The sequence below is a fragment of the Danio rerio genome, chromosome 2, assembly GCF_049306965.1.
Source record: "Danio rerio strain Tuebingen ecotype United States chromosome 2, GRCz12tu, whole genome shotgun sequence".
NCBI lineage: Eukaryota > Metazoa > Chordata > Actinopteri > Cypriniformes > Danionidae > Danio > Danio rerio.
In genome coordinates, this window is record NC_133177.1 from 24171423 (window position 1) to 24185187 (window position 13765).

The window sequence follows — 13765 nt, forward strand, 5'->3', positions numbered from 1 at the left end:
AGTTAGCTCTTTATAATGCAGTGATGTTTTGCGTGTGATTTGTGTTTTGCGTGTGATTTGTGCATTGAAGATCCAGCTGAGTAGAGTATAACAGCTGACAGGTCAGGAACACTGACGCTATATTTCAACATTTTATCTGAAGGCAGACACTGAATTAGGAGAACGTTTTTTTCTCGCACTTAAACTGCAACTGACAGAAGCATAACGGCTTTAACACACCTTTCAAAATCAACATTTTGCATCACAAAAACACTCAAAACGGTATTGACACCCAGTTTAAAAACGCTGCTCTCACTGATGACAATCCTAAACCGAAGTTCTAAGCATCCTACCAGAAGGCACTGGTCTCTATGGTGCCCTCCATGCAGCAACAAAGAAAAAGGTCTATACATATCTGTGAGCAAGCCAACTGAGGCAAATTTTCTGTCTGTTTGTCTTTTACCCAGGAGGCACAGAGTCTGCAGATGCAGAGGACGAGCGCCAGCGTCATGCCCAGGCCAGCTGGGTACAGCGCATGTTGACCTCCATCATGGGCGACACCACTCTGTTCACCACTCGTGAGGGCCGCGCAGGCAAAGTGCACAACTTCATGCTGGGACTGAACCTGAACTCAACCCTGCCCTTCTCTCCCTTCAGCGGCATCACACACCAGACCTCGCTGGAGGAGGAAGTGGACGCTGTTACTGGTACATCGACATGCACATGCACATTAACAAATATTTGATGCCAAAAATACTTTTAGCAAGAACCCCTTTCCTAAAACAAAAAGGTCTCTGGTATTACCAAACTGAATGTTTTCATACATATAATATATATGTATATATATATATATATGTATATATATACAGACCCAAGACATAAACAACTATATTGTTGTTTACTAACCTTTAAAATGGATGGTAGCTTTAGAAAATATCTTTTATATCGCATGAGCCAACAAACTGTATATATGAGCAATATCACACGGGTAGCAGTGCAATATGGCTGTATATCAGCACTGATGGGAGGCGTGCGTTGGCACGAGGCAGCAGGCCGAGTACAGCCATATCACACTACGACGAGTGTGATATTGCGTTTATACAACAGTTCGATGGCACAATCTTGTATATAAAAAAGAAAATCAAACACGGATAGTCTAAAACCCTTTTGTATTAGGAACTACTTTCTTCCGCCATTCAATCAGATCTGCAGCTGACGTTACAACAGAAGCCGTTACTAATTCACCTACGTCACTTTAGAGCTAGTGTTTGAATGATTTTCTATAACGTAATGTGAAGCGGCGCTTCTGGTGTGTGACCCCCTTAAAGTGATGACAAAACAGATGATTTTGCTCACATTTTTAAAATGATATTGCTGAACGTGACATGAAATGCCATCCGTCTACAGGGGTATCTCCCTACAGTCTATTACAGTCTACAGTCTTTCTCTGTTGTCGTCGGTATTGTGACGGGTGCCAGGTGTCCCAGCATTTACCCGGAGACTTTATGGAATAAAGAAAGGAGACAGAAACTTTTTCGCTCTTCCCAAGTGCTGTCGACTACATACATGATAGTCAACGACAATGAGTAGGCAAAAGGAAAAGAAAAAGACACTCAAATGGCACTCCCATTTTTATTCAAACCCTTCCCATTTTCCCTCCCCCGACACTCCCACCCAAACAGAGCTTGACACACCCACTTTCCTGACTTTTTCCAAACTAGAGGTGTGAAAACACCCTGCTGAAAAGGGGGGTTTCATGGCCCTTTTAAAATGTTAGCAAAATCACCTTGTTTTGTCATCACTTTACATTAATTACACTAGAGAGTCATTCAAATACTAGCTCTAAAGTGACAGTTTCTACTGTTCTGATGTCAGCTGCAAATGTGATTGAATGGCGGAAAAAAGTAGTTCCTCTCACAAAAGGATTTTGAGACTCTTCGTGTTTGATTTTCTTTTTTATATACACAGTTATGCCACTGAACTGTTGTATACCATAGACTGTAAAATATATGGACGTAGTATCCGTGACATCACCCATAGGTTTCTGAACACTTCAAAAGAAGCCACAAGTAGGCGCACCCACGGCGGTATCAATAAAGACTGTTGTAAGACTTTGAGCCACTAAGCATTGTTCTTATGATGTTTTTCTACAGGAGGAAAACGCGAATTACTTCCAAACCCTTTAGATATAGTCTGTGTTAGTAAATGCAAGGCTATTAATGAAATCCAGCATAACAGTGTATGACAACGCTTCAGACGACTGTTCGAGAGCCTACAACTAATCAGTCTGTCAGATTCTGGACTGCATTACAGGTCTAAAAAAATATAAATGATAAATGATCTTAAATGAAAACAAATACATTTATAGAGATGGTATATATGTATACAACTTTACTCGCATGGGAAACGGAGGCCATGTAAATGGTTTGTGAGCAAAATTTACTGCACACAGCATCCCATATCATCTGATAATTGTTAGAAATAATTCCAAAAGGCAACTGTGTAAAGCCACATAAAACAACACAAAAATAGGATGAATATGCCGAGTTCAGTGGCTAATCTGCCAAAGTCAGCTGAGGTGTAGTGACGGCGACCAGCGAGACCTAACTGTCACTCAAGTGGCCATGCCCTTAATTATGCAAACTTAATATTACCTAATTTAAAGGAAACAAATGAGTTATAAAAAAAATTCACCCCCCTCATAGTTGTCATGAAGAATAATATTAGTTATATGAACCAAAATCGTTCATTGTACCAGGCTGTGAACACCTTTTTTTCTGCTATAAAGTTGGCCATTCTAACAGTGGGCTTAATTGAAATTTGCTCTATTACGGAGCCAGGACTAACGGAATTTCGATGAATTGCAGTTTCAGTTACTTGCGTATTGGCTTCCTGAGGGAGAGCAGAAGGTTGCTACTTGGTATATACGCAATATCACACTCGCAGCAGTGCGATGTAACTGTATATCAGCACTGGTGGGACATTAAGGCACTTCTACGTGTGCCATATTGCTCATATATATATACTATTTATTTATATGAATTTTTTTAATAATAGTAGTAATTATATTATATGTTTTATAAATTGGTTAATGCATATTTTTACTCAGTTTAGTCATTTGGCAAGTGTTACTATTAGGCTTCATAGTTAAAATTTGGTATAATATTTAATTATCTTGATTTTAAAAGAAAAGAATAATAATAAAAACACTTTTTGGCTAACTTTTTTTTTACTTAAAAAAGTACTACATATTTTTATCTTAACTTTTTAACAGATCCAGAATTATATTCCACAGTACTGCCTGAAATCTCGATTTAACTGAGCCCTGTGAAGTATGAGTTTAAAAGAAAAGGGTGTGACGGACCGTAGGTGGAACAATGGTGTTAAATCTGGTCAGGTGCCATGGGACTCGAGGATGGCCTTTCAAACATTATGCGGTGCTCGAGTGGGAGGAAGTCAGTTAGTCAGCTCTCAAAACTTCTGACATCTAAGAAATACCAACACACCCACTGTAGGTTACCTTTCATCCCAGAAACACCTGAAAACCTCACACAGGAAACATCTCTCACTTGCATGTCAATGCAAGATCAGCGATTGTGTTAAACAAGATGGTCTATGTTTAACGTCTCATTAGATAATAACTGATAATAAGGCCACTGCATGTCTCTGTGACTCAGCAGAAGTCTGTACTTCCTGTTGACGCTTGGTTGTGAAAAATAAGATAAGCTGTTGTAAGAATGTGAATAAATGATTGCATTGTAGCTGCATAGAATCTTTATTACGGAACCACTAGGTGAATCTAAGAGATCACATCTTGAAGTTCATTTGTCGGTCATTATCGGATGTGCCATTATTCAATAACATGAACATGCATGATGTTATCTTGGGCATTTCAAAATATTGAGGAGAATAATTATTTTTTTATTTAAACTTTTAAACTGCCTTTAAAAGAACAACTCTTGAATTAAACAGTTGAGCTTTATTATTTTTTAATTAATTTAGACACTTTTAGCTTAGCATAAATCATTAAATCAAATTAGACCATTAGCATCTTGCCTACATTAGCATTTTGCTGGATAGTTGACCCAATATTGAAAATTCTGTTATCGTTTACTCACACTTTAATTGATATAAACCGGTCTGCCTTTCTTTCTTCTGTTGAACACAAATTAAGATATTTTGAAGAAAGCTAAAAACCGGTAACCATTATCTTCCACAGTATTTGTTTTCTCTACTATGAAATGTCAATGGTTACAGGTTTTTAGATTTCTTTTAAAATATATTCCTTAGTGTTCGACAGATTAAATAAACTTATAAAGGTTTATAATGACATTTTAATTTTAGGGTGAACAATCTCTTTAATAGGCTTTTATTTTCCAACATAAACTTTGTTACGTGTTAAACTTGCATGTTTATGGATAAAGCAGTAACAGAAATCAACCATTTCTGCAGATCCGGATGAGTTTGAGCGAATCTATGAGCCTCTGGATGTGAAGAGCAAGAAAATCCATGTGGTGGACAGTGGCTTGACCTTTAACCTGCCCTACCCTCTCATTCTGCGGTGTCAGAGAGGAGTCGACCTGATTATTTCATTCGACTTCTCAGCCCGACCCAGTGACTCCAGCCCACCGTTCAAAGTAAGTGTCTGACACCTGAGAATGTATTGTATGTATTTAAAAGTAGGTTTACAGCAGAAAAAAATTAAATGCACAATGCAGTTTGTGATATCAGTAAAAAAAAAAAAAATAGGAAAACAGAATTCTGCCTTCGTTCGTTTCATAGTTTCTGTTTTTTTAGGTTTAGTTGTATGAGCATAACAGATTTGGGATTTGGTCATAAACTGTTGGTTTAAAAGGTTGATATAATTTTTTTTAAATGTTTTTGTACAAAGTGCCTCACAGAAGCTGCATTTATTTGATTTAAAATGCTATACAAAAGATTTAACAGTATTATAAAATATGATTAGAAATTCAAATAATTGTCATTTGTTTTCTGTTTGTTAATTTTGAGTATTTAACATTAATTTTATACAACAGTTCAATTATAAAGTTTATCAAAATTCATAGACAACAGTGTATTGTTTTTTTTGATCTATCAGAGAACTCTTTTTTTTTTTTCTGTTGGCTTTTTTGTCTAATCATGTCCTTGTTTGTCTGTGCCAGGAGTTACTGCTGGCTGAAAAATGGGCCCGTATGAATAAGCTGCCCTTCCCGAAGATTGATTCGAAAGTATTCGACAGAGAGGGTCTAAAAGAGTGCTATGTGTTCAAGCCTGCTAAAGGAGACAAGAACTGCCCCACCATCATTCATTTTGTCTTGGCCAACATCAACTTCCGGAATTTTAAAGCCCCTGGTGAGAGTTTGATACAAAAGCTGCTTTTTCACTGTGTGGTACGGTATGGTTCAGCACATCTAGGCTTGCTTTGATTTGGTTTTGCTCAGTTCAGTTTGCATTTCCTATGCAGTTTAGAACTGTTTAAAGTGGGTGTGATTGTCACTATTGTTGCACCAAACAACTACCCTGACATCATCGTTTACATTTTTGGTAGTTTAATCTGGTTCTCTGCTATCAATTAGAGTAATGTCTAGACCTCTTTTACTGACCACGATGCTGCCATTTCAGGTGTCTTTTTCTTGTGGTGGTTTAGTGACTGCTGCTGACTATTAAAATAAATCAGGTTTGTTGTCTTGTGGCACAAATCCAATGACACTGGTGTTGATGCTGGTATTGACGATTCCCACAGACCAATCTGAAAAGCTGTGTGTATATGTCATGTTTGGTAATGGTAGGGCACTCTTGAAACATCATGCAAGGTGGTACTAAAAAAGTACCAGGTACGAAACAGAGTGGAAAAGCTGTTAAAATTGTGCTATATTCAAACTGAAATATGTCATATCATGGAGTGGAAAAGCACCATTAAATAGGCTAGTGAGGAAGCTGTAGCAGCACTTTAGTATAGCCTTAATGTATAAAAACACTGTAACAAGGATATTTTAAAAACTGTAACCTAAGCTAAGTTTTGCTGACCTAAAAAATTTAATTAACAGTAATAGTTATCAGCTAATGTCATTATAGTTGATAAATAAATAAGGGAAAATAAGTAGATAGAATAGAAACAGCACAGGAAGTTATTGGGCTCTATTTTAGCAATCTAGGCGCAAAGTCTAAAGCGCATGGCGCAAAAGCATTAAGGCTGTGTCTGAATACACTTTTGCTATTTTAAAGACTAAAAAATGTGGTCTGCACCCCGGTGCACCCCGGTGCAACAATGTTGTGCTTATTCTCAGCATAACGTGCATTAAACCAATCAGCCTAATCTCCCATTTACTTTAAGACTCATTTGTGTCACACCATGGCTCATTTGCTATTTACATGGTGGGCTTTGTAAGTGGTTAAACTGAACACTTCAGTTGTGAGAAAACAGTTAAATAGACCATCTGCAGCGTGAGGATAAAGAATGAGCCTCCTCCATTCGGCCTCTTCACTTTCTCCTTACTTTTACTTTTTACTTTATTCCTTTACTTTACAAAGATTTGTTTCAAAACTATTTCTAAATTCAGTTCTAATTTCTAGCAGACAAATAAATGAACAGTAATAACGAAGTGTGGTCAAAAAACTGAGTTTTATCCAAACACACGTCCCATTCTTATGCTCAATATGGTAATGCGTACATCTACAAAACCTGACAGGTGGACAAATCTAAACTTGATTTTATTAAAACAAACATAAATATGCACATGATAAATACTACTGCTTATAATAATAACATTATAAAAATGCAGATTGTCATGAATAAACTGGCAAAAAGCCCTCTTTGTAAGTATAAATAATGTGATCTGCGCTGGACTTGCAATTGTGCAGTCTATTTCAGTTACTCAAAATAGCAATGCATCAACAATGCACCTTAACACACCTTCTTTTAAGGCCAGAACACCCATGAGTCCACAAAGTGGCACAAATGGATTTGCTATTTAAACAACGTGGCTCAAAACAAGGAAATTACAGTTGCACTGGTCTGAAAATAGCAACAAATTGCACCATACACATCTTGTGCCTGGTATATGATCGGACCAATAGTGTTAAAGGGTCAAGTGCTAACAACAAATAGGTTTTAGGCATTTCAGCAAGCTAATGCAAACGGATGAACAGAGATGTCACTTTCTTTGACATTTAACATTTTGCCCACTAAACTTTTCAAGGTTTGATAGTACTGACTATTCAAGAAAGCATTGCAAAAATCCAGGCTGGATTAAACAAGAGCTTCAACCGTGAGTAATAGTGCATGTTTCAATAGGAACACGTGTATAATCATTCTAATGTATAAGGCAAATCTGCTCAAAACAGATTAGATCAAAACAGATTTAACTGAATGGATAAGTTCTGTCCTGGTATGGTTGAGTTGATTATGATGTTTTTTTTTTTTTTATCTAATGATGTCTGTCAGACAGGCTAAGATACAAGCAGCATTTGCTCTATCAATAAGCTATAATGGGAGCATAGCAGTGACAGGAAAATACATGTTTCTGAATGGCCTGTTCTGGTGATGCCAAGTAGGTGGAGAACAGAAGGGATCCAATAACTGAGCCCTGAGGCACATCGGTAGTCATTTGTTGTGGCTCAGACACCTAACCTTTTCAAAGCATCCAAAAGGATCTGCTCTAATCCAACTCTGCGATTCCCTCATGAGGGCCGACCAGAGATTAATTCCCCTTGCACACTGCCTGTGTGCAACAATTGATGCACAACAAAACTGAATTTCAGGCCATATCAAAAACTTATATTAAAACTTGTAAACAAGCATTGTTTTTATTGGAATATTGGGCATTTTAAATGACAGAAATATTAAGAACTAGATGCTGCATTTGTAGGTCATATATCAAAACTGTATCTTACTGATGATGTGAATTTATTAATAGAAAAGGTCTCACTAAACCCTTATCTTCACTGTTTTCTCGAAGGAGTTCCTCGAGATTCAGACAAGGACATAGAGTTTGGTGACTTTGACATATTTGACGAGCCAGCCTCCCCTTACTCCACTTTCAACTTCAAATACAACAACCAGGCCTTCAAGAGACTTCATGACCTCATGGAGTTCAATACGCTTAACAACATCGAGGTCAGGTCTACTCTTCAATCTCTGGCTTTCACCTGCAGTTTGTTTTTGCTCTTCATTCTACATGATTCTTTTGTTTTGCAGGTTATCAAAGAAGCCATTAAAGACAGCATTCTGCTGAGACGAGAGAACCCAGCGCGATGTTCGGTTTCCCTTTCGCTCAGTGAAATCGAAAACAAGAAGTTCCTGAAACGAGACAACAGCATTGCAAAACGACCCACCTAACAGACAGCTATGCAAAAAGCTACACAAAAGTGTGAGACTGCATTGGTCCATTGGTGCGGATATTGAATCAGTGAGCAGATTCATCAGACAAGGCTGGATTGACCTTATTACAGGATCATTGTATGCTGCATTCTTGAATTCTTTCATCTCCTACTTGAAAATAACCACAGGAACACTTGAGGTGAGATGTCGGGTTCACAACCACCAGAGGTCCATTGTCCAAAAAAGTCAATTACTAGAAGTTGTTATTCCAATACTGTGCAGCATCTTTAATAGCCCCTTTCACACAGTGATACCAGAACGAGTTTACCGGTAAATTCAAAAAAGTGCTGTTCACACAGGCAAGGGCGTTCCGGAATTTTCCATTCACACTCCCATTCCAAAATACCAGTAAATTCTAACATCATTAACCAGAACTGAGCACTTGTATTTGTAAACATAGAAAGTGTCTGGCTTTTGTTGATGGTTACACTTTTATTTATAGCTTAAGCATTTATGTAGCTGCTTTGTTTTTGCTTTGGCAGAAGCGCCAACCGCAGCTATATGTTTACACATTTGACGACATTACACATTCTGCATATTCATGAATAACTGTGATGAAAACATGTGGAGGAACACTTTCGCATGTCGAGATGTACATAATATGTGTATGTGCTAGCACTCACCGGTGCATTGCTTCACGTGCACACGCGCCTGGCAACTGAAGCAGAGCTTGAAGGTAAACTAACAGCGGTTTATTATAAGCATTTTATCGATACATTTTTACAAAGTTGGCATTAAGAAGGAACATAGAAACGTTATCTGACTAACATCTAGCAGCTAAATGTGTCTGGGAAAAATGTTTTAAGGCTTTTATTTTCATAAACAGCGCAGATGTGAATGCGTCTGAATGTTCTGATTGGCTGGAGTAGACATCTCATGTCAGCAAATTCTTAGCGTGAACGTACTCTTTCTGGCAATTTTCCTGCAGCATTGCGGCAAATTACCGGTAATGTTACAAGTTCTCTTTACGGAAAATTCCGGGAACTAATTTACTGGTATTTTTAAAAAGGGCCTGTTTACACATGATCCCTACAGAAAAGTCTGTATGTGTGAAAGGGGCTAATGAAAGTTCTATCATTTTAAACCAATGTTGTTCAAATGATCACTGCAGTTTTGAGTCTTAAAGGGGACCTATTAAGCAAAACCACTTTTATAAGGGGTTTAAACACAGTTGTGTGGCAACAGTCTGTGAATATAACCAGCCATCTAATAGTAAACTTTTATTCGTTTATTTTTTTATAATCACACTAAAAACTGTCTACAGACTATCTGCAAAAAGCCTGCAGAAACACTTTACTTGACCCGCCTCTTTGTGAGGATATCTCCCTCATTAGCATTGGACCATAGTCTTGTTTTTGAATCTGCCACTAAGCTGACACAATGGCATTTATAGCTCCGCCTTCTTTCGAGATGAGTTCTGGGAGCAAAATCTCATTAGAATTTAAAGCGACAGTCACTAAAAAGGCACAATTAGGATCAAAGCCTAAAAGGGTTCGTTTTAAAGAGTTATTAAACCTTATTTGTGAAGTATTTTGAGCTGAAACTTCACATACACACGCCAAGGACATCAGAGACTTTCTTAACATTTTGTAAAAAGGGGCATAATAGGTCCCCTTTAACTAGCTATTTGTACTTCTTATGATGCAATATACTATGGTAGCTACGCCAGTATACTAAATAAAACTAAATGGCAACATTTTACATTATAGATAATTATAGTTTTATAAAATGAATTTACACTGAAAAGACTTATAAGCATCTATTAATGTTTATATAAATGTTTACAAAAGGTGTATCTTTTAATATCTAATGTACCTGCACTAACAAGAACATACAATGAATAGCTGTATTTATAAAACCTGATGTTGATAAGCATGTAACTAATGTATGCTCATTGATAATTACAATAAGGTTCCATTAGTTTCAGGGGTGTCCAAACTTGGTCCTGGAGGGCCGTCGTCCTGCATAGTTTAAGTCTAACTTCCTTCAACACACAAGCCTGAAAGATTCTAGTATACCTGGAAAGAGCTTGATTAGCTGAATCAGGTGTGTTTAATTGGGGTTGGAACTAAAATATGGAGGACACTGGCCCTCCGGGACCGAGTTTAGACACCCCTGCAGTTCAGACTGCATGATTTTCAAAGTAGTCGTGTCACGGATGTTTTCACACTGCATGACTATCTGGGCTAGCGTTTCGTCGCTGCTTTGTCTACACTGCAAGATGGATCGGTGACAGAGGGTTTCACACCGCATGACTTTAAAATAAGAAGAATCGCAGACAACTTTGTCCAAAATATGTCTCATAACCAAACACACGAAAAGTTAAATAGAAACCATGCGAGGTCATGTAGTCTATATTGTGTTCATAACTGCACAATGAGAAGGAAGCCTTTTCTGGGGTAGGAAATGTACTTATTTGGCTAACCTGACCTTTAAAGGGAATTAGCAATTTCTCCTAAACTTTTTTGTTTCAACCCAGTTGTGATATTGCTCAGACGACTCGTCAAACAGACACTGGTGCTCCTGCCAAATTTAATCTAGTTTTTCTTCCATTTCTTCGTTCCAAATAGACTGAAAATAAGCCCTTTTAACTTCTCTCCCATCCTCTCTGGCCTTCAGATACTTATACTAATGGATGCTGCTCTCTCATTGGCTGTAGGTGATCGCCGATGTTATTTTCAATTAGAGCACATTTCACTCGGCATGATTTAAATCACCGACAGGTCCACATATTTAGCATACCAAATATCTGACAGGTGTTGACCACTCATCTGCAATTCTCTCAGATCGCTTCTTTGATAGTTCATACTGTGTAATTGTCACTCACATGACTGAGCACCGATTTGCCTGTGATTTCAGGCAGTTGTCTGCAATTTCTTAAAACCTGTTGGCGAAAATCGGGGAGAAAATCATGCAGTCTGAACTCAGCATTAGTCAATGGTAGTACTGCATTAACAAATATTAAAGTGTTACAGTTACACTGAATCATTAACTAAAAAGACTAAAAAAATAACAGAAAGTGTCAAATATAATCAAATAATTTCACAATATTCAATTCAATGAATACCAGCATTGCTTCCCTACTTCATTGTTAAAAGTTTGATCTAATTTTATATTTTAGTTAAAATTTGTTTTTGTTTTTTTGTGGTTTATTTGTTAATTTTACTTTTAATTTACACTAAACATTCTAAACCCTTTACTAATTTTCATACCTTTCAGATTAAGTAAAAAATTTAATACTGTTTTTTGCCGATTTTTGTTTTACAGCATTTTTTGTAGGTTCATGGTTTTAGCTTTTGTTCAAATTATATTAAAAGATTTTTTGTTTTAGTTTTTATGGGTTTAGTTTTAGTTAAATGATATGAAATAAAATGATATAAGCACAGTTTGATGGCATTTCAGAATTGACATTTAAAAAAACATTGGTTGTTTATTCTAAAGTAGACGTGGGATCATTTCGAAATGGATGTTTTCCGGAAGGCATCAGATTGCCTGAAACGTTATTAAGAAATGGGAAATATTAATTTGTCTGGAATGTTGAATCAGTAACACAGAACATGTATTTATCTTTTCTACGCTGATATTGGGAGAAATTCAGTTGAATAGATTTGAATGTGGTAAAGTGCGTAAGCTGAAAGCTCGGAGTACTCTGCTCTTACTGAAAACATTCTTAAATTAGCCAAAAAATGCAATAAACAAACACTCGATGATCAGAGCACGCGAGGAGCTTTGTATATAAGAGTCACTCCGTGATTCACCACTTCCCGTTCTTTTTCTCACTAAACCTTTTTCCAAAACCATTCTAAGGTCACCCTTACAAATCTGGCTGTGTTCTTCTCTACACAGCTTTGTTTTCGCTTAACATTTTAGCTTTAAATACTGTTCTGAGAATAATTTACGCTCTCAGAGCCTCGGGACACGCTGTTCCTTCTTGTGTTTCTGCTGAAGTGATAAGAAAACGATCTAGGTTTCTGCGTTCAGTTGTTTTGTGACCGGATGATGGTTGACTTTAAACCTTCAGGACAGGATTCATCTCATATTTCAGCCGGAAGATTCATCACTTTGGAACTGGATGTGGCTGCTTTTTATTTATTGTGCTTACAAATGTCATCTGCCCAGGGGGGGAAGAAAGAAGGTGAAATGCGCATTTTGTGCCTCCCACGCAAGACTCGAATAATGACATGATGGGACGTGTTGTGAAAATCTCATTTGCTGTTGATATCGCACGCATCTGTGGTAAAACCATGGCACATTCAGCGTAGAAATCTGACTTCCCATATAATCATTCCATTGGTTTACAAACTGTGTCATGAAAGTGAATGCAGGATTATTTATTTTAATATCTCATTGTCTAGTTATTCATATTCAGACATCTCACAATTGAAGGTGGAGTTCACCCAAAAATGAACATTTCGTCGTTATTTACTCACCCTTTACCTGTGTCAAACCTTTTATGAATTTCTTTTTTCCGCCGAACACAAAAGGAGATATTTTGAAGAATGTTTGACATCCATTTGTTTTTCTTACTGTGGAAGTCAGTGGTTACAGGTTTTCAGCTTTCTTTCGAAATATCTTCTTTTGTGCTCAGCAGAAGAAAGAAAAGCATAAAGTCTTGAAATCATGCAAGGGCGAGTAAATGTCTATTTTTATTTCTGGTGAACTACCCCTTTAAGCATTTGTTAAATGTCAACTGTTGAGTTTGAGCTGAGAATGTGAGGTCACTGATAGTACTGAACTGGGAAAACCGTATATATACCTGAAAGACTGGTTGTATGGTAAAAATAGAAGAAAAAAGTGTTACACTGCTCTTTAAATCCAAAATAAATGTTACCTTCAAACATTGCTCACTGTCTGTGGTTTGTACAGTTTGGAATGGCGTAATTATGATGTCAAAACTCAGTGATGGACTGAACAAAGGGTTTTTTAGTGATCTGTATATTTTCAGAGTATACTTTTAGAAATCTCATTACATTGCAAAGCATAATAATATACTTTTTATTCCACTGCAGAAAATGAGTTGTTCTTCATTGTTTTGAACGGGAGTAATAATCATCCTTTCAGAGACATGATAGCTGTGTTCAATTCACAAATAAGTTAAGTTAACCAGTTAAATCATTCACAAATCTTATTTAATGAATCTGCTATGATTTGAAACGATCTGATGTTTGGAATCAGCAATTGATTCAAATTATCATTTAGGAGCAAGCGAGTCTCCATTTGAAGATTCACTGAGTTTACTCACAGGTTAGACCAAGAACAGGAGATTACCTGCACTGAACAAAAATGATTCGTTTGATTTTCTTGAGGTAAGCAGTTGCTAACAATTTATATGGGCTGAATTTAAACAAATAAAGTCAATTTAACTTAATTTGTTTGTTTGAAATAAGTTCATGCTGAACATCGTAC

At 37.0% G+C, this 13765-nt stretch overlaps 1 protein-coding gene across 3 annotated transcripts in view; it reads left to right on the plus strand.

The window, feature by feature from the left end:
* pla2g4aa (phospholipase A2, group IVAa (cytosolic, calcium-dependent)) overlaps positions 1 to 13201 on the plus strand; it is a 36183-nt gene extending 22982 nt beyond the window's left edge. For 2 of the 3 annotated variants that reach the window (XM_073911997.1, XM_068222948.2), the window contains 5 exons: positions 447 to 686; positions 4432 to 4616; positions 5142 to 5331; positions 7938 to 8095; positions 8177 to 13201. In XM_073911997.1, the coding sequence (XP_073768098.1) occupies positions 447 to 686; positions 4432 to 4616; positions 5142 to 5331; positions 7938 to 8095; positions 8177 to 8317 (914 nt within the window). In that variant the 3' untranslated portion in view covers positions 8318 to 13201. 3 annotated transcript variants of the gene reach the window in all.
* The last annotated feature ends 564 nt before the right edge of the window (positions 13202 to 13765 follow it).